This window comes from Diadema setosum, chromosome 10 (genome assembly GCF_964275005.1).
Source record: "Diadema setosum chromosome 10, eeDiaSeto1, whole genome shotgun sequence".
Lineage (NCBI taxonomy): Eukaryota > Metazoa > Echinodermata > Echinoidea > Diadematoida > Diadematidae > Diadema > Diadema setosum.
Genome location: NC_092694.1, coordinates 1,866,293 through 1,887,987, shown reverse-complemented (window position 1 = coordinate 1,887,987; position 21,695 = coordinate 1,866,293). Strand labels below are relative to the sequence as shown.

At 36.8% G+C, this 21,695-nt stretch overlaps 1 protein-coding gene across 1 annotated transcript; it reads left to right on the top strand.

Annotated features, from left to right (window-relative positions):
* The first annotated feature begins 4,323 nt into the window (after positions 1-4,323).
* LOC140234010 (transmembrane protein 214-A-like) lies at positions 4,324-21,348 on the top strand. Its single transcript, XM_072314093.1, has 17 exons — positions 4,324-4,510; positions 5,368-5,621; positions 6,711-6,795; positions 7,300-7,431; positions 7,906-7,988; positions 8,499-8,604; positions 9,438-9,519; positions 9,948-10,049; positions 10,723-10,762; positions 11,269-11,370; positions 12,607-12,741; positions 14,177-14,290; positions 14,580-14,697; positions 15,580-15,676; positions 17,213-17,381; positions 18,345-18,559; positions 19,131-21,348. The coding sequence occupies exons 1-17, from the start codon at positions 4,396-4,398 to the stop codon at positions 19,138-19,140; spliced, it is 1,959 nt and encodes a 652-aa protein (XP_072170194.1). The 5' UTR covers positions 4,324-4,395; the 3' UTR covers positions 19,141-21,348.
* Positions 21,349-21,695: the final 347 nt, after the last annotated feature.

The following is a 21,695-nucleotide window of genomic DNA, read 5'->3' as shown; positions in this document are numbered from 1 at the left end:
CCCCCAAAAAAAAAACCCAACAACAACAACAACAACAAAAACCACACACACACACACAGGCATCTAAATTTGCATTTGTCCATTCTGCCAACAAGAAAACAAGTGATATATTTAGTAACATTATGTCATCACTCTTCAGGCTTCTTGCGTTGAAGAGATTTTAATCATTAAATGACAAATTTTGCCCCATAGCAGAAGCCAATCCATTTCTGTGAATATTTCTTGTATGTTTTCTTTGTAAAATACACCTCCTTTCTCAAATTTTACTTTCAAATACTTTGTCTCGTCAAGATCAAAGTGTATCAGATGTGTTGTGGTCCTCTTGTCTAATTTGCAGTCTATGTCAAACTGCCTCAAAGTTCAGCAACAAGACATTTGTGCTTTAATACATCCTCTTTTTGTTTGAAACACAAAAATCAGCAAAGTTTGTTCCAGCAGCATTATCGCGCAAGTGATGAATGTGATGTCATGACTGAAGGTACAAATTTGGTAAGGAAGAGAGGTTTGTGGTCAACTTTCAAACAATGCTTAGTGGTATTAAAAGGTACATTGAAATTACTGGAATCATGTTAAAATGAACACAATTTTGTTTGTTTTAAATGCTTGCATTTTTATCTCTGTCAGTGAGGGCTGCCACTTTGACGAACTCAGGCAGTGTATTTAAAACACACCATATTCCTGTCTTTCTTTACATTTATTTATCTGGTAAAGGATCATGGTGTGTTTGTACTTAAAGGTCTAGTAACCTAACTTACAGTTGGAGGTAATCTCGATCAATGGATCTGGTGAAGAATGTATATTGTTAAGATGACTATGTTCATAAAAGAGATACACATTGAGAGCATGTCTGCTACCAGACTATTTGTATAATTTGTGTTTTGAATCATGAATTGATCATGCAAGAGGCATTATAATTTAAAGCCTTTGGTCTCCCAATCCATCCGTCCACCTGTCTGTTATTTCTCATCATCTTTTAACTTTAATTGAGGTTACTTAAATTTCATAACTTTCATAGAGGTTATCGCAATTTCATATCTTTCATCAAGGTTTAGTACTGAAATTTCAAGAAATTTGGTACAAAACAGGGCATTGATTGGGCATTTCAGTCATGAAAATCTATGGAGTAAAAGACCAAAGTGCCATAGCAAAATGCTGTATCAACCAAGTTACAACAATGGTGTAGTGTGAAAGGGTGATGCACTGCAAAGCATGCATAGTAAAAGTCAAAGATCAAAGTTCAAGGTCATTATATTTCAAAATGTCACTGTTTAGGCAATCTCTGAGAAAAATCTAATGCAAGGTCATCAAAAGTGTGTGGATTGAGTTTTTTACAAAATGAAGTGATTAGATGTTTGTCACATTATGAATTGTAGTGTGGTAAGTTCAAAACAAATGTCAGCTTCACCATGAATGTAGAAGTAAGCCAGGTGACACTGTAATAGTCATATTTTAATTAAAAAAAGAAAAGAAATACAAATTAAGTCTTTTTATGTATGAGATTGATTTGATGTTTTTGTCCTTTTTATTTAATTTCTTTCAAATGTAGATTTCTCTGGTCAAGATCACATGGTTATATCCACAGGTTTTTATCAAGGCTTTATCTCGATATATTTATTGGAGCCAATGTGGTCACAAAGCACTGTGTCTTACATACAGTATATTGTTAATTATCATAAACTGAATTGTTTCCTTCCACACTTATAAGTTTGTGAGAATAGTTGAAGTCAGGATCTGCCCTTATATGTGTAATGCGTTCTCACTATGTTGTTTAGCTGAGGCTGAGTTTGGCCCTAATACCTTTTGAATGTGCAAAGTATTTGCTAATGTTGCTGTCATTTCAAAAAAAGCATTTACTTTCAGAGATCACATTGTGGTACACATTTTTATTAACTGTTGATAACTTACATTCTATTCTTTTGTGTATTTGTAGAATTTTGTGAAACATGAAAAAAAAGGAAAAATATATATGTTGTCCTTATCCAAGTGTATTTATTTTGTGTGAAGAGTGCATTCATAGCATTATTGGAAAAGGGTGATATTTGTTAATCTGAAGGTTCTTTATTTCAGAACACATAAATTCTGCATACATTAGTGTTAAATGAAAAGGATTGTTATTCAGGTTTGAAAATCCTAAAATGAAATAAGGTTTGTTATTTCACAGATTTTGTTGATCATAAAATAAAATACAGTTTGTTAAAGGCATAATTAACCATTTGCAGATGAAAGCATTAGTGCTTTAAAATAGTTCTAAAATGTGAGTTAGGGATAGAAACAACCACTGTCAAAATTTGAATCCGTATAATCGATGTTAAGTTTTTCATATATAATATAATGATTACGCAATTAAGTTTAAAGAGATCAAAAGTCAACAAAAGCATGTCAGAATTTCTTCTGTGACAACCACTCTCTTGGTAAAGTCTCAATAGGCTTTCAAATAAACATAACTTATAATAGACAAAAATAAACATGCAGTGAGCTATTTTTTTTACATAATTTAGAATGTCGTCAAAATGAGAATGATATTGCTGTACCTTCAGAGAACGATAGTCCACAGTGTACGGAATCTTCAGTTGCTAAACGGTTAACCCCAAAACGAAGTACAGTTAATTCAGGTTTGTTAGGATAGAAAGTATTAATTTTCTTGTCATTTTCGGATTAAAGAACCATCAACCTTCAGAATAACACCACAAATGTTCAGATTGACGAACCCTATTTCGTTTTCGGATTAATGAAGGAACTTCTAGGTATTTGGAATTATTTGTTTCAGAATAACGAACACTGGAATAAGAAACTTCATTTCATAATAGGGTAAACAAACCATTGGACTAAGGAGCATCATCCGAGATTTGCATAATGTGTGTATGATATGTTTGTATATTATACCGATGTTTGTTCCCTCAGTATCGTGGAGGGACGTAAACAGAACTGCAACAGACCTTCAAAAATGCCAGCAAAGCAGAGTGAACGCGATTTACCGATTTTGCATTGTGTCGCGTAGAGTACCAAAGAGGTCGTACATTGTATCAAACACCTAGTTTGTCAAAAGTTTTATGCCACTAGGATTGAAAGAGAGATTTAAGAGAGAGAGAGAGAGAGGGAGGGAGAGAGAGTGAGGGAGAGAGAGGGAGAGGGAGAGAGAGAAAGAGGGAGAGGGAGAGTGTGTGAGAAGGAGGAAGAGGAACTGAGGTGACTTTCCTTACGTTCTTCCATGTTTTTGAAAATAAACACGTATGATATGTATGTGCATGGCACAGCTGGGAACAGCGCGCAGCACGATAGAATCCTTCTTTCCCCAGTTCCGGCATGTCCGGTTTGTCGGTTCTTTCTTTCTTGTTTACGTCATTACTTGTTTGTTTGTTGGTTGGTTGGTTGGTTTGTTTTCTGACATGGAAGCTTTTTGCTAACCTCCTTTTCTTGGCTAGAGTACTATTGACACTTGCCATAATATTGACAGCCAGCGCGGATGGGAATCGGCATAAACTTAACCTTAATCAGACATTGAAGATAAAATTCATTCAGCATATCTTAAAGCGTGTGTGTGTGTGTGTGTGTGTGTGTGTGTGTGTTTGACTGGTCAAACTAATTGACCTTGACCCCGTCCCGCAGTCTCCCCCACCCCACCCTGAAAAACCAACTTCCGCGGCCCCTGGATTACCAGGATCAGCCTTTGATGTTACCAGAACGAAATATAATTGAAAATCGACTGAAAACAAGGAATTTTATTTGCCTGTCAACATTAGATGTGATAATTATTGCTATACCTATCAATATCACTCAGATTATCACGGCTGAAAGGATCGAAAAATGATTTAAAAAACAACAACAACATGAGAACAAACAAAAATATTAACTAAATTAAAACACTCAAAATCAGTCGACATAACTTGCTAGTGAGATTGTCATGTAGCAATACTAATTAGGACTGATCACACTTGTCATAACTAATCCGCCCTTGCAATTGGCAGTTAGTAGACAGACAAAAATAAGAACAGAGACAATGAGTTTTGCAATAATTAAAGGTCGGTCTTCAAGATCACCAGCTGAGCTTGACGTCATAACCTGCTCAGCCAATGGGATACGTGGCTGCACTTCATTCATGGGCTATCCGGCCGGCGAGCGGATGTGATGTCCATCGACGTGTCCTCCTCACTTCAGAATACGCCACCGCCACTGCACTACTGCACCGTGCGAAGAAATGTTCAAGTAGAGCTCGCTGAAGCATCTTCCGTTCTTGGCGTCAACTTGAGCACAAACCCTTTCTAACGTTAGCTACTGTACAGAATTCATAGGAAAAGAGGACACAGGAGTGAAAGATATCTATTCACAGCTAGAGTCTTCTCGCTTCGCCAGCAGCAGGTGAAATTTAGTCTGTCACAAAGAGCAAACTTAGTGAACATGTCGTCTTCTGCAAAGTGGGAAACAGTCTCCCACAAAAAGAAAGCCACGCAGGCCGATAAAAAGGCAGCCCAGAGAGCTTTGGCCCAAAATGCTCCGAAAGTCGATCAGATGTGTAAGTTTGTGCTGTATTTTACAAGTTATGGATATTTATGTGGCAAGGTACAAGTCTGAAGCCTACCAGCTGTTTCACTGTTGCTGGAGGTCTCTTCCTGTGTAGCCGTGAAATATGTAGCCCCATGTATTTAGATCTGTGTGTGCTACCGGTGTCGGTCATGCCTTGTGTGATATATACATTGTAACTAGATTTTACTCTCGAGCTCTCTGCATGGTAATTAATTGAACTTGACGTGTTGTAATTGGGTTGGGGCACAAACAATAAGCAGATGCTTTACGTCTCTACACCCAAGTAATTACTGACCTTGCCTTGGTCTGACTTTGGCTTATGTTTGTAGACAACTAAATCAGCGGTCTCGTATTTGTGTGAATATTTTTTGGTTTTGTTTCAAATTACAACAGCCGGGGACATGATGGCGTACGTAGTAGTCCGACTAGTACTGTAACGTGTACAAGCTGGTGTAAGTAAATTTTATGTTGACATTTTATGATCATGATTCATATCATGAATGTTCAGTCACAGCAGGTGAGTTTATTATTTACACTTGTTTCTTTTTCCCAAGCAAGGCTAGCTTTGACTCAGCTCTGTATACCGGTAACCAGAGTTTGAGTGAAGTCTTGATTAGCTTTACTTTAGCACTTATTTTCAGTGCATTTAAAAAAAAAAAAAGAAAGAAGGATGTAATTATGATTTAAAACAGACTGTGCTGATACTGTGATAGTGTAAAGTCACTATCCCACAGCTAATTTTGGATATTATCATATTCTCAAATTTCAAGTTGAAATAATATCTTCTTCTTTCCCATTTGAAATTTAATGCTTTTTAAAATATTTTATTGACTATCTATTATATAGCACCTCTGCAGGAGAGTTCAACAATCTTCAGTGCAGCATTTTCTTCCAACTCGGCACAGAAGGGGTCAAAAAGTGCCAATGGAGATGCCCATGGTGGTGGGAAGAAGCCAGGACAACAGAAGAAGAAGGGAAGCGAAGGAAAGAAGAAAATGGAACATTTGGGCAGTCTTGATGAGGCTTTGAGTAATGTTGATGTGGGAGAGCTGAAAGCTCAGCTTGAGGATGTCAAAACGAGGTGTCCCGACTCACCAGCAGTAAGTATACTCTTTATGTAGGGATGAAGTTTGAAATTGATAGTGGATGCAGTGTGTTCTGGAAGAAAACATTTCTCAAAAGATCTAGGCCCTACCTTTCCTATTTTATTGTGGCATGACAGGCATACGGTTGAAACAGGAAAAAGAAATTCACTTGTGTGACTATTTAAAAATGTTCGCAGTTTTATAGTCATATATCTGCAAATGACTATTCAGTTTTGCTATAAATTATACACACCATATTCCACTACATTGCACCCAGTTCCATCAATACTGAGGTCTTTTTCCCAGCAAATTTCCAGTGGTCCATGCAGTTTGGAATACTAGGCAACTTGAATATTGAATGACAATGCTGAAGTGATGCACAATCATTGTTGCTATGCAAATATTCTAATAATCCCCTGAAAGTGTAGAAGCACTTTCTCCTCTTTTGTTTCTGATTTTACTTGACAAATACGAAACAACAACAATAATACAATAGCGCAGTAAACACAAGTAGAAGTCATCTCATGTAAACCACTGATTGTGCAATCATATTTCTTGTGAAATGATTTTATACTGACATTACAAAATAAGCTTAACTTTTGCTTCAAGTTCAATAGATGCAGCTTTAAAACTGAATGCATTGATCTTTGAATCTGAAATTGTTTGTATATTTCATGCATGATTTATTTGCAAACCAAGACAAAAGTGCTACACCATTGAAAAATGTCCTCAACTTTGTTTATCTTATCCTCTCTTGTGTGCACCCACACACACACACACAAAAAATTCATTTAATCCTATCTTGAATTTTATTTTCTTGTAAAAGCGAGAAAAGAGGCACAGAAGATGAGGGGAGGTTTTGGATAAGCTGTGTACTGCATATTGTCTGTTTGCCAAGAAATTCTTGGCCATATGTATGCAAATTCAACAACAATAGAGTACAACAGTTGTTATTCAAAGAGTTGTTTGCATTAACATTTGGTTCCAGGATTTTAACGTTCTTTGTCTATCTATCGGAATATTGGCTGTCATATGAACTTTGATGTTATTCATTTGTACTGTAACAGTTTGCCCATAAAGGACACATTTCATATCTCTCTCTAGCTCTGGCTGGGTGATTTGGCACTGTTCTTGAACCGGAAGCTACTGACCAAAGAGACTGATCCTACCTTTCCTGATAAGCCTTCAGGTAAACGATCAGATCAGATGTTGACTATTTTGAAGAAGAAGAAAGCAGAAGTAAAGGAAAATAAAGGTTTATTCTGCATAGAGCTGAGTTGATGATATTTAAAATGGTAGCCCCTCTTTTCTAAACATGATGGGGCTGAAATAGAAACACTAACAGGTGCATTGACTTTGCATACATCTGTAATCATTGACAATTTGACTGTTATGTTGAAATTGTCATTCATTACACATATACTTTTTGATGCCAAGATGCTATAGACTTTAAGTCTTTGAACATGCTCTTGCATGTGTCAAAGCCTTGCAGTTTATGTAGCCCAAATTGGTTAGCCTATAAACTTGTTTGTGTGTGTATGTGGTTGTGTTGTCTTTCCATGTTACCTGCATACATTTATACCTGCCCTTCTGTTGTGACAAAATGAATTCAAGGGTATTTTAAATACCTCAGCAACAATGCCACATCCAGATAAGTATATATTCTGTGTCTCTTATTTTACTTTTTCACCAGATTATCCACTGTGTAAACTGAGTGGAGCAGTCCAGTCAGTGTTACGGAATCTCATTGGTTCTTACCAAGAGAGAATGCTGAAGATGTTTCACCAGCATTGCATCAGGGAGATTGAGAATGACTTACCCAAAGGTGAGGAGAATTAACAAGTTATGTCCATTGATTTATGAATACTTTTCTATGCCTGGACTTATGAATTGTGAAGTTTACAAATATTTTTGTGCTCTCATCTCACATAGCAAGTCTTGTTGGATGGCTTATGACTTGTAGTTTGTCTGTATGTTTGTCTCTAGGCATGACATTGAGTTTTTTCAAAGTATCTAAAATTTACAGGAATTATCTTGAAAACACTATATGTATGTGTAGATGACCACAAACAGATGGACCTCAGACATTTTGTCATGAAGCCAATGGTCAGGAGATCAGGAAGGTGTATAGTTTCATGGTTCATGAGAAATTGAACAAAATTGAACAGAAAACAAAAATTAGAAGGGCTGTACATGCCAATAATCTTATTTGTGCAGTCATATACCACCAGAAGAAAATGTCAAATGATTAACTCTACAATTATTTTCTTTGTGATTATCATTTTTCCATGTTGTCAAGGTCAGTCAGTGAACGGCTACAGGGTTTTCCTTCAGCTTCTTGCCAAGGACTACCCACAGTTTGTGACGAGTCACCTCCAAGATGTAAGTCACACCTCTTCTTGTAACAGACTCATACAATGAGCTGGTGGATGAGCATCTGTCATGGACACATAAAATGCTTTGTTAATTTCTCTAATATGTCCACTGTTGACATTGCTACTACTTAAGCTTTCTCTTTCTTGTGTGTGTTTGTTTTAATATTTGTTTTTCAACATTGAAAGGAGATAGATTTGACCTTGCCTCACAACCTGAGAAGAGAAACATTCATACACATTACATACGGCTGAATTAATTGGGTAGCAGAAAGAGAAAGTCAGGGCATATATTGTATGTGGTAACATCCTGATATCAAATGATTATAAATTCTCTTTATCAAAGATTTGTGCATTTAATGGTTCCTTCCACATAGGAGACCATTATTATGGAGAATATGGGAAAGTTTTGTGCGTTCAAAGCTTTTTTTTTTCTTTTTCCTTTTTTTACATACTGCATGGTGTCTTATGTAGCATATTTTTCATTATCTTTTTACATCTTCTAATTTTCAACACACAGTATTTAGAGATCTTCAAGCGAAGGCAAAGTGACAAGGCCACCAGTCTGACCATTCTATGGAGCTGTGTTCAAGCTGGTCACAGTGATCCTGTCATTTGTCTACATGGTGAATCACTTTGAGAAATTACTGTGAGGTTTTCCTTTGTCATAACTATTAATGTAGACTATAATGTATTAGTTGGCTTTTAAATGTCTTATTGAATCTTATTGTCTGAGAAATGTTCTGCAGCCATTTCTTACCCCACCCTCTTGTTTTTCGCATGCCCATAAAAATTTGTTCTTTAGTACTGTAAAACATGATATATTCGTGGCATGAAATTTTCGCGAATTGGGGCAGATGCAAAGCTGCCAACTGGTACTGATTTTCAGTAATTTCTACTGAAATTGGGAAAGAATACTGAAGGTCACAAGCAAATTACTGATTTAAGAAATCATTGTCTGTGAAATATGCTATTGCACTGTTAGGGATTACTGATTTTCACTCAAAAAAGGTGCAAATTACTGATTTTCAGCCATCAAAGTACTGAAAGGCTTTTACAAAAGTTGGCAGCTCTGCAGATGGCCTTTTTTGTGGCATGAAATTTTCGCAAGGTGTTGCGTGCATTTCAATTTCGCGAATCTTGACGCTTGCGAAATTGGCGAAATTAAAATGCACACGAACATTCCTTGTTTTACAGTATATGGACTGCACTCAACCCAAGATTGTACCTCATTTGAGTGAAGTGTGCAGGTCATAATTGCTATGATTTATTTAGATGAAGAGGTTTAGGTCACCTCATCCATTATGAAAGAAATGATTTCTAAATCAAAGCCCCAAAATAAAGAGAAACTCTGTTGTTGACAAGATTATAGTTTATTTTCAAATGAGACCTAGCCGTACAGTGTCCAAAATATGATCGATGGTCAGATCTAATGGTTTAAGTTTTGTTTCTCTTTCAGTGTGGAGTAAAGTGCTGCTGCCCCTACTTGGACAGAAGATGGTGTCTTACTATGCTGTTGCTGTGCTGAACCGCTTTTTAAGGTGATGCATGACATTTTCTGTGATTATGTGTCTTGAACAAGAAAGGTTTGATGAAACTCCTGGAAAAACTTGCTTTGCTAATTATCTGGACATTGCTCAGGAAGTTGGTTTAGGATTTGGGGCCTTTACTTGTAGACTTGTTGGGCACATGGACTCTTGTTACATTCAGTAGTGGTCTAAAGAAGCACTGACGAGTGTATTTATGACATTTGGATTGAATCTTGTGATTACTACAAGTATTTTCATCTTCTCTTTAGAGGAAAGCATCATTAATTTATCAGTAGTTTGCATCATATGTTCAGATTAACCTGAAGTTTAAGTCTCAAGCCACTCAGGGCTCCCATATTGCAACAGGTTCTCTCTCTGTTTTGTGCATATTTTAAACTAATTTTTCTTTATCTTTGCTTCTTGAAATGTTTTATTGGCAGTTCAAACCTAGATGAGCAGCGTGCCAGCCAGGTACTTGGACCAAATGAGTTCTTCCCCATCTTGGACTATGTCTTCACCCCAAACAACTCGCTTCCATCTAAGTATGTGATTCTCTTTCCTTCCAGTGTGATTGATTGATATTTCAGCTGCAGGGTTCCCTTTGTGGTGTTCCCTCTCTCTCTCTCTCTGTCTCGTAAAAAGCTTTAGTTTGAATGATTGTAATGCTGCTAAGAATATTTCAAACTATAGTGAGAGATAAAGTATTGTGAAAAAACTTGATCAGAGATGTGAATGTGGTGTAGCCATAGCCAATGAACTTTGCAAGCTGCAAAATACTCTCTTTCACCTCTTTGCCCGTTTCATGTAACCAGAGCATTTTTTTTTTAATGAATATGATATCAAGATTTGATCAAATTCAAGGGTCAAACATCTGAGCATAGTCTAAATGTTCTTTCTATAAAATAGTCAACTGATGTCACTAAAGTTATTACATGGGTAAGAAAGTGTCATTTGATTATGGGAATCAAGTAATGATAGTTTGGGTAAGCCAAAGGGTCACTGTGGTGTACACTGGGAAGAATATGCATCTATGCACAGAGACACAGTGAGAATATGAAGTTGACTGTGTTTCCATTTTTGTGCTCTAGAAGTCTTTGGACACACAATTCAGCTAGTATGTACTAGGTTGGTAAACATTTTACTTGTTTGTTATGAAGATGATTGCCATATTATGTACATTTTTCTTCATGTTCATTTTATGTTCTATCCTAACAGCTTGCAGAAACAGCTAATGGCTCACTACCCAAGGCTCAAGGTAAATATGTCTCTACATAAAAATTACACTATATCAACCATAAATATCTGTCATGTCTTTGATGTGTCCTCTGTGTACACATGTGTTGTAAGAGCTTTAGAGTATTTATAATTAAGTGTTTCTTCTGTGTTTCAAGTGGATTGATATTCCAAGCAATGTCTGCTGAGGGATTGAAATCAATTAGAATGTGTACCGTAGTTAATGGTACACCTAGCAGTTTATCGGTACACATCTAGACTCTAGTCTAGATGTACAGTGTAGTCACACCCTGTCAAACAAAGTTCCCAGATGTACACAACTTCGCCCACATACTTGCCTAACACTTTTGATCTTTTCTTTTTCTTCTTCTTTTTGTCAGGGATTGTTTCAAAATCATAGGTAAAGAAATACAGATATCAAAAGTGATGTACCACACTTCACTGTTTTATATGATTTTTCAGGTAGCTTGATTTAGACCATTGGGAATCTGTAGACTTATTCTGTACCTTTTTTTCATTCATTTGCAGAGTATTGCCTTCCAGGAACACCGAGAGTCCAACCTAAGGAACTTCTTCCCATCCTTGTTGGCTAGGACCACTGAGAACTGCCCTGAGCCTCTCAAGACGGAGGTTTGCCTTTCTCTATACACCACTCCCAAACATATCTTTTAGGATAGCCCCATTTAGTCTTCAGGGAATATCCCAAAAGACCAGAGAACCATTCATAGAACCTTGTCTTGAAGGGAAAATAAAAGAATTTTTCTTTTTCAGAAGCTTGTTGACATGCATGTCTGTCTCATGATAAGATCTTACACATTATTCTCCAGGAAACTGTAATTTATGTGATAGAACTATACAAGAGTACTCTCAGCTGACCCGTTGAGGTGAGGGACGTTTTATGAAGATATACATATAGTGAATGGTCACGAGTGCGATGGTATAAGATTTCGCATGAGGTGAAAGATAGAGGCGCTCTATTCAACGAGGCAAAGCTGAGTTGAATAGAGCGCGTCATCTTTCACCGAGTGCAAAATCTTGTTCCACTGCACGAGTAAAGACCATACACTATTTGTTTTTTACAACACCTCGAACATCAACAGATGATTTGGTTCTCTCAGATTTGTGAATTTAGCACAGAATTGCAAACATTTTTGAAAGACGAATGAAGAACTGCACAGTCACAGTCACGGTGTACATATGTATGTGTGCAAAACCGGTCGGTTAAAGTTGGTTACAAAAATGAGTGACAAAAGTATGTGCTTGTATAAAGCGCGCTTGTAATTGTTGAGTGCACGCGGCAAATGTTTGTTTATTGTGACATCAGAGCCGTGTGATGGAACAAAAACTTTGAGTCAATCGTGAGTTTAACACAGGAGTCAATGGAAATGGGTGACGTCAGCCATGCGCTATCCATTTTTGCTCATACAGAATTGCACTTCTGACAGCCACAGCGTGAGATGGAACTTTTAACTGAATGTCATGTGATGGGCAATCGACCAGTTGGATAGCTACATTCTATTTAGGTGTTGTATAATTGTGATTATCACAAGCTGCTACAATTGCGCTGAGGTTGCCAAAGAGTGACTAGCTAGTTGTGTTAGTCTCTTCAGCTAGATTTCGCACTCGGTGAAAGATGAGGCCCACTATTCATCTCCGCTTCACCTCTTTGAATAGAGCACCTCTTTTTTTCCCCTCATGCGAAATCTTGTACCATTGCACTCATGACCATTCACTATTTGTATACAGTTAGTATCATCATGGAGCTACAGTAGCTCCATTGTATCATGTACAATATGTTTGAATCAACATTAGGAGCTGTGTGTTGACAAATTAAAAGGATGTCCGTCTCTTCTTGATTCTTGCTAGCTGCTGGAGTGCCTAGTGTTCTGTCTGTGCAGAGATCCACATTGCTTCAGTGAATGGCGTCAAATGTATGATACTCACATGAAGCAATCCAGTGTCTTAATGAAACACATCGTCTCCATCTGGAATACTGCAAAGGTAACTTACGAACAAGTTGGGATAGCATTTATAAGGTGCTTCGAAAATATCCATTGTGTTTGGGAATTGTAGGATAGTAGAACATGTATATTTTGATAATCCTATTTCATTTGCTCTACAGTGTATTTGTGTTATTTGCCAAGATCTCTTTGTATGTATGTATGTATGTATGTATGTATGTATGTATTGTTGGGACTCCGAGTCTGTACCCAAGACAATTAAAGCTAACTTTAAAGACGCATCAAGAAATCAAGCAAAGCAAGCGATGGCTCATATCTCAATCCAGTATTTTATTCGAGCTCGAGTCAAGACTGAATGACTGTCACATACTGGTCTGATACCAAAACTGACTTTCTCTCCAGTCAACTTCAGAGGAGATACTCCTCGAGACTGACTCATAATTTCTTGCAAAAACCAGACATCATTCATCACCTTCGTGTATACAATAAACTACTTTAAGAACAATAACTGTATTCTATGGTGACCGGCACCAATGACCATTTGTGGCCTGGTCTGGGGACAGAGAGTCTACTTGGGGGTGATAAACTCTGGGGGGCTCGTCAGTGGTAAGGGGAAAGGAAGAACCACAGATACAAACAATGTTCTCAGTTAATGTGTCCGCCCATAAGACTTGCCCTACCAAACTTTCAAGTGGAGTCCCGATTTGCCTAACTCTGGGACCGTAACAGTATGTATGTATGTATGTACAGTGTATGTATGTATGTGTATGTATGTATGATATGTATATTAATTTCTTTTCTTTTGTTATTTTTGTTTTTATCATTTTGTGAATTCCATCCCAGCTTGGTACTCAAGGCTTTTTACAATAATGATATATTACCCTGATGACTAGAATCAACCTCTGTCTTCAGTGCATTTTCTTCACTCCACTTTGCCTGGAGTCACTAAAATAATTGGCCGAGCCTGTTGTTGCAAAGTGAATGCATTGTTATTAATGTGATCATGTAGGTTTCCATAAAAAAAAAAAGAGAAAACAAAAAGATGCTAGAGTTCAGCGTTATCTCAGTAAGCTATGGAACAGTCATCCTAGAAGTAACCCAGGGCTATACAGAACAATGATGATATTGTCAGAGGGCATGAGTTTTCTCAGTGTCATGTCAGTGTTTTATCAGCTTGGACCCAAATGACTGGAAATGATCTTTATTGTTAACTTTGTATAGTTTCTACCTGATAAATTTGTTCCCAATACATACAAGGTTGTAAGTTTACAAAAGTAAGAAATAGGGAGAGGGCAGAGAATATTACATGAGATCAGACAAAACCCCTTCATAGAAGGAAACTTTGCCATGTTGAATGGTTTGTAATGTAAAGATTATGATCTTTGTATTTTAAAAAAAGCATATCAATAAAATAAAGTGACTTGCTTAGTATGAAAGAAAAAGTTAACAGTGAATGAAATCTTCCACCTTCTCAGCTGCCTAAGATGCTCCTACAGGAAACTGTGAGGGCCTTCAGTGTGACCAATGATGAGCTTCGGTCATCTCATCAGGGTCATAAGGACTACGAGGACTGCCAAGCCGTTTCCAAGGTAACCCATGCTTCCTTTGTCAACATGATGGAGATGTGGAACAATGCTCTGAGATTTAGAAATCAATAGTAAAATTACAATGTGTCCCATAGAGTTAGAAAGATGGTACGTTGTTACCGCTACAGCAATATGTAGATGACAGATTCAACTCTCACTGGTTCCGTTTTTCCGGGATGTTTGTTAAAATGTACGTTAGCAGATGGATTTTACTGTAATTTTTCAAAATTTATGTATTATGTGTCATGATACCGAATACAGATTGGCTTGTTTGTTGTTGTTTTTTTTCTAGGAATTGCTTGAAAAGATGAGTAGCTTCACATTTCCATGGAAAAGCTTTGTGTCTGTTTTACTTCTGGCCATCATCACAGCTCTGGCCCTGGACATACTGAGCAGTGGAGGGTTCCAAGGTAACATATTGAGATTCCAGATTCCTCATGTCAAAAACTTGTCAGCAGTGATCTGTGATGCTAGTAGAGCTTGACAAAGATAGAAAGAACAAGAGGAACTGGATTAAAGTAGATTGTTTGTATGTATGTCATTTTGTTTCATAGGTCAACAGTCTTCATGTTCGATGTAAGTTGTACTAAAAATTTGGTATCAATAGCATTTCATCCCTGGAAATTTATGACATGTAATGGATGGTGGGTGTTAATTTGTCATCTGACCAATGCATGGGACAAAAAAAAGATACACATATTTGTAATTTATAATATCCTTCCTTTGCGTAATATTGGCTGTACCCTCCATTATTAGGGGATAAAAATATAAGCAATGACAGAAAAGAAATAAAAAAAAAGAAACATTTTTGTTTCTCAATGTGAAAGTAATCATTAGTTTGAATTTAGATTTGATTATATTGTGCTGTCATAGTATCAGGTACCACTCTCAGATAAACTAATAAAAGAGGGTTTCCTTGATGTAATAGGTAGTGGGAAGAGCAGTAGACTTGAGACAGGTGTAATACATGTTTTGAAAATACTCAACCATGAGGGTACAAGTATGTACATGGATGAGGGAGCTGTTCCCTTGAATTGAGATTTTGTGTTTAAGTTTATTTACATCCTATCTTTCACTCCCAGATAATGACTGTTGTATACTGTAGTTTGCAAGAGGGAGATGTACACTGTACATCTCCCTCTTGCAACTGCAATACCCTGTACAATGAGATACCCTGTACTCTGTACCATATGCTGTTCCAAGTGATTTACAACCATTACCAAGGTGTGGAATATATGAGACTCCTTGTTTCTCATGCATTAATGAACGTTATCTGATATGGTTTTTGGTAGGTTCACGATCAGAAGAATTCCTGAAGAAGTCTGGTCTCTACGTAGTCTGCAAACATGCGTTCACCAAAGTGTCTCTTTTTAGTGCTAGTGCATTTAGGTAAGTTTTAGGTTTTTTTTTTCCATTTTTACTATGTTGTGAAGATGATAACCATGTATTCTGATGTGGGTAAGATTCACTTACTGTAGCTTTCACTGGAAATGTACTTTGTTAATTGATAGTCTAGTTCTGTCCATGTCTTCAATACTGCTTTTTAATAGCTTACTGGAATCAAAGGTTTTCAAATTACACTAATTGGCCCGAATTCACGAAGGTGGTACAAATGAAACCATGGTTTAAACCATGGACAAAAACCATGGAGCGCCAAGTGTCGCATGGAATATTTCGTCATGAAATCAGTCATTTCGTCGATGAAATTATTATTTTGTAACAAAATGGCAACATTTTGTAACTAAATGAACATTTCGTCCATGGAATGATAATTTCGTGAACGAAACCTGTCATTTTATCGACGAAATGACCAATTTCGTAACGAAATATTCCGTGCGACACTTGGCGCTCCATGGTTTTTGTCCATGGTTTAAACCATGGTTTTGTTTGTACCACCTTCGTGAATTCGGGCCATTGTGTTTCCATACAGTTCAGGAGATGAATCACATGTGCAACATTTTTTTTTTTTTTTTTTTTTTTTTTTTTTAGTACACATTCTCTTCTTTAGCTTGGCATGAGAAAGGGAGATTAAATTCAAACTTGACAAGGGTAATCTGAAACTTGCAGTGAAAGGAAGAGGATTTAAGTTGTCAAGTCAGGTTTATTTTGTAAGTCTTTTGGTTCGATATTCATGATTGGCCCTTGATCCTTTGCACTGGGCTGAAAGTTTGTGAGCAAGGGCATTAATTTCGAAGCTTAGATTGTATTTTGAAATTCTTGTCATGTTGTAATTGAGACCAGGGCAAATTATCCAGTATGAAAGTGTAAAGTTAATGTCATGTAACATCTGTCTAGAGACTGTATGCCATCCTTGTTGTGAGGGAAATAGAGACAGACTTTATCTTTCTGAGAAAACCCCACACAAAGTTCCTCACTCTGAAGCTTTAGTCTATGTACACAAATCAGTACCTCCCCAATCATGGTGAAAGCATCATCAGTACACAGAACTCCTTCACTTTCCCAAAATCACATCGTAACCCATTTTGCCCTTGTCAATGTTTATTGTAAACCACTCCGCCACCCTCTCTTTTAAGACCAAACAAGTCAATGACTGCAATACTCCAAGACAATAAGCTTTGCTCATCAGAACATAAGCTTAAAATGTAGAAATTTGAACATACAGTGGACTCCCATTATAACGAAGTCCTCGGGACCTGCAGTTTTCTTTCGTTATATCGAAATTTTGTTGTAACTGAACTAATAAACAATAACAAACATAGAGAGGATAAGTTTGCGGCTGAGATATTTATTTCGTTGTAACTGGAATTTAGTTATAATCGTGTTTGTTATAACAGTAGTGCACTGTATTTGCCAATACACATGTATAATATCTGTAATTACTGCTTTACCAGACATGTTTCAGCCAGAATACTGGTGGGGGAAAAAAAAGCCATTCATTTTGTGTGTCTGTTCTCTGCTATCCAGATGGGTCCAGGAGAAAACACCAATCTACTATGGTAAAATATGTGAGCTTTGTGGACCCTACCTTGTGCTGGCCCTAGACAAACTTGGTGACCTATGGACATGGCTCGTCGTCGTGACAACTCCTCTCCAAGATTTTATTTCTAAAAATGCTCCCATTTTCCTGGAGTGGGTAAGTTCAAAATGCTGACAAAATGATCCTTGAAGGGCGGTTAAACAGTTTATTATCATTATTAGTAATTACATTGTATTATTACTGTCTTCTTTGCCATCATTAAAATTGTTGCCATGGTTACCCAGCCAGTTAAGCAGTGACTAGATGAGTACCATGTAAATTTTGTTTTATCTTGCACCACTGCCCACATCCACTCACGAGTTCTGCACTGAAACTTCAGGAATGACTGACTTTGTGATGTAGTAGGCATTACAGGTTATCAGAAAAAAAAAAGAAATACCTAGTACAGCTAATTTTTCAAGACCAGTATTAGTTGAAAAACTTGCAGCTGTCAAGATGGGAATAACACCAAGAAAATGATATTTGTTGCAATATGATGAGGCAAGTTCAGATGTTTACAACCTGTGTTGGGCATTGTGGTATAGCAGGTAATCTGTAAAACACAATATTTTCGCGGCACGAAATTTTCACAAATGCGAGCCGATTGCCCTATTCACAGAATGAAATTTTTGCGAGTTGCCTCTAACATTCAATGCATATAGTGCAGACAAGATCTTTAGCATGCATTTTTTATGTTGCGAAACTCAACTTTCGCGAAATTCGCGAAATTAAAATGCACACGAACATTACTCATTTTACAGTAGCCTTGACTTTCACACAAGGTCTTGAGCTTGAGTCCTGCCTAGTGCTTACTGCTACATCCTTGGAAGAGATATTTTTACCCATGATGTCCCTCTTGACCAAGGTGTAAAATGGGTACTTGGTAATGCTGTGTTAATGATAACAGCAGTTCCCTTTGAAAAAATGGTGTTAACACTGAAGAGACTACTCTGAGTAGAAATAAGATGGTATGTTATGTTATCATATGTATAATGTTGAAACACAATATGGGTTGTGGGTGACTAACCTTTGTATATAAAATAATGTCTTTCTCAAATGTTACAATTTTACTTGTTCTAGTTGCTGAAACAGATTGTGATAGTACTGCAGTTTGCTGAGGTGTGGTTGTCTCACTTGTGGGCTGTGATAGCAGAGACTTCAGTCGCTGTGTGGACTCAGATATCCCCGCTTGTGCAACACGTTGGGGAGATTACTCTACAGTATACATCCAGGCTTTGGGTTGCCTTATCTCCTGCTCTGTCAGATGTCTGGAACTGGTTACAAGAGCAGTTCAGGTAATTTTCTCAATGCAAACACTGTCACCAAAATATTGTACTAAGCCAATGGAAGTCAAAGTTACCATACATTCTACATTTGATTGTACACTGTGTGATTGAAGGACACGATACAATGTGACACTCAATAAACGATGCCAACGAACCCGTAATCAGTTCCAGAGTCCGATTATGTATTTCTAGCGTATTTGTAGCACACAAATATCACACACTTAATTACCTTGAATGTATTCAACCCTTTCAGTCAACAAGACAACACTTCTTTGTGTATGTTTAATTCTTGCATTTTCATTGAATCCTTTAATGAGATGTTGATATCCTGTGCAAAGGGATAATGAGTCTACCAAGCCTTTATCAACGTTTAACAGTCCTCTTGCAAGCAAATATGTGTCTTGAGAAAGAAGCAATTTACAATAAACTTGAGCTTTTTTTGTGTGTACCCATGTTTTTCTTGTATACCTGTATCAAAAGACCCATTCTTGTGAATGGTTTGACCATGTAGTGTACTTAATATCTTCATGAGGTATAATGTGTAATTTCCATGTGTTGTGTCTTGATTTCTATTCCACAGTAAAACATAGGCTATAAGGATCAGATGGACAGCTGGACATCAAATGATTGTCTGTCCTCCTGATGAAGAGTTCCTACACTTCTGAAAATCTACAATGCTTGATGCAAGCTAACAGTATTTCTCCATTTGAGTGTCATTCTTTGTGAATAGACCAAGATATAAATGTACACATGACTGCAATTCATTGCTGTTAATCCAAAGTGAGTGGCCAAAAGTTAACTCAGTATCATGCAAGAAAAGAATTCATTGATTTTTGCCCATCTCTCTGCAGGAATTGCATGCCCATACATTTCATGAATAAGAATTCAAGTATTAATGATATTGTTGAAAGTGTGATGGTGTTAAAGGTGTGTATTTACAAGAATTGATTGCAGAATGCAATGAGATTTATTTTCAAAGCCTTATTAAGTAAGAAGTATATTTCCTTGAAACTGCACAAGCACAAATTCTGATTTGCAGTAACATGTTAATTTCCTTACTAGTGTCACAAAATTTCATTGTGCTAATATACAACACATTTCCATATTTGCTGTTGATAATGTAGTAGACCAAAACAGCAGGATACCTATCACTAGGTAAAGTTGAAATAATAAACCATTACAGTGTACTGGTATTCACACATTGTTTGAAAGGCACCAAGAAACCATGACTCCAACTTAAAGGAAAAATCTGTTCAGTTTTCAAGAGTGCTTTCATATGATAGTAATCCAACAAAACAGTGATAATTCCACTAAATGAGACAAAAAAAGGAAAGATGTGAAACTGATTTACTTGCAGAAACAAGGACATTTGTGACAGTCAGTGGAAATTATTTTTGCTTCTAGAGACTAAAGTTGAAACCATCTTGTCAATAACATTAGCAATCGTACGTAATGCCCTCCTTTTACTATGCCTCATTACAACTCCAGAATACTTGGATGTCAAGGATATTCTTTCTTTAAAATATAAATGTTTAAAAAAGAAGATTATAGTGAAGATTTGTATGTAATGAAGTGAAAGACTTCTAAAATGACAGCACCACCTTATCTCTTAAGTTGCATATTATGGATTGTGACAAATATCACCAGTCTGAGAAACTTGTGAAGCTTTACAATTTGTATGTTCAAATCTTTGTGTCGGATTGACTTTGAAAAACTATTTTTTTTTCCTATTTATCAGATGTTTTCCAGTCAAACTTAGGTTGTCTTTAGATCCAGACAGCAAATATGAGTTATGCATAGTTGCAGAACATTCAGTTTAAACATATATTTTTTCTCTATTTTCTAAAGATTATGTTCTTCAGTTTTTTGTGACTCACCGTTGTACGCATTGCATAAATTAATGTCCAGCTATATATTTTTCTTCAAGAGCACTTTAACTTTATACATAAGTTACAAATTTGAAGTTCATTTTTTTTTCTTGTGAAGTATTATTATGTACCTGCAAATGGGAGGATTTCATGTGAAATGGGAATTTTCTTTTTCTTTTTAGGTAAGCTAACACATGAGTAAAGAGCATGATATATGCTTGCCATCTTATTTACTGTCAGTAAAAAGCAACTGAGTTTTGTTCATGGTCATTGTGTTCAAAATTTGTAAAAGATATCACTCTATATATATCAGTGTTGCACTCTGATTTTTGCCAACAGTCACACATGGCTTGCAAATTGACATACCAACGATGTGAATCAATATATTTTACACATTTTGATGGATCAGCAAAAGAATCTTCATGCACGGTGTAATGCAAAAAGAGAGAAATCAGGGTACATAGAAATGACTTGTTATGACTTGTTACATCCATGAGGTGCTGCTTCTCTTCAGAGGAAATAAAATGGAGGAAGTTGGAAACATCAATAAGTGTATGAGCAAGATGTGTTCCACTTCCTACTGCATCTTGCCTCACTCCAAAGCTTTGTACACATATTACCTTCTGTTTGTTGGTGTTGTGATTATTACTCATTAGCTACACAATCCTATACTGTGGTATACGATGTACAGTATAACTGCACATTGTATCAATACCACAGAAGTACCACACAAGAAGGGTCTTGTACATTAGCAGCTAAAATCCCAATTACTGTGGTATTCGTGTAAAAGTACAATGGGTGATATGCTACTACATGTACCATGAAAGTACCAGAGACACCGTACCAGGTCCTGTAGTGGAACACAGATGAGTGTCATCGTCGTTTCTTTATTTTGTGTGGATGTGTATATTGGTGATTGAGATGGACATGAATTATTGACAAGATACTGACAAAGTTGGTACTGTACAGCATTGTACTAAGTGTACTAAGTGTGCATTTCCAGTTGAGACAATGCAGGGTGTGTGTTGTGAGGTCCATCTTGGTGTTGCTGAGTTATTGATAGTTACAATTTGTACTGATACTCCAGGCCTGTTCATTTTCTCTAGATGGGGTGTGGTAATGTGAACCAGTCTAGGACTGTAAGAAAACATGTTTCAAAGTTTGTTAATGTATGCACTCAAAATATGCCCCCAAAACTACATGTAGTCACAAAATGCAGTGAAAATCTTTTCCAGGCTAAGATACTATTCACTTTGCTTCTTGGAAAGTGAAAAGTA

What these genes read in the sequence shown, in the direction of transcription:
- LOC140234010 (XM_072314093.1), top strand. Translation starts at nt 4,396, where the DNA reads ATGTCGTCTTCTGCAAAGTGGGAAACAGTCTCCCACAAAAAGAAAGCC. An exon ending in GGTGTCCCGACTCACCAGCA is followed by an intron (nt 5,622 to 6,710) that starts GTAAGTATACTC and finishes ATCTCTCTCTAG; the next exon opens with CTCTGGCTGGGTGATTTGGC. An exon ending in AACAACTCGCTTCCATCTAA is followed by an intron (nt 10,050 to 10,722) that starts GTATGTGATTCT and finishes CTATCCTAACAG; the next exon opens with CTTGCAGAAACAGCTAATGG.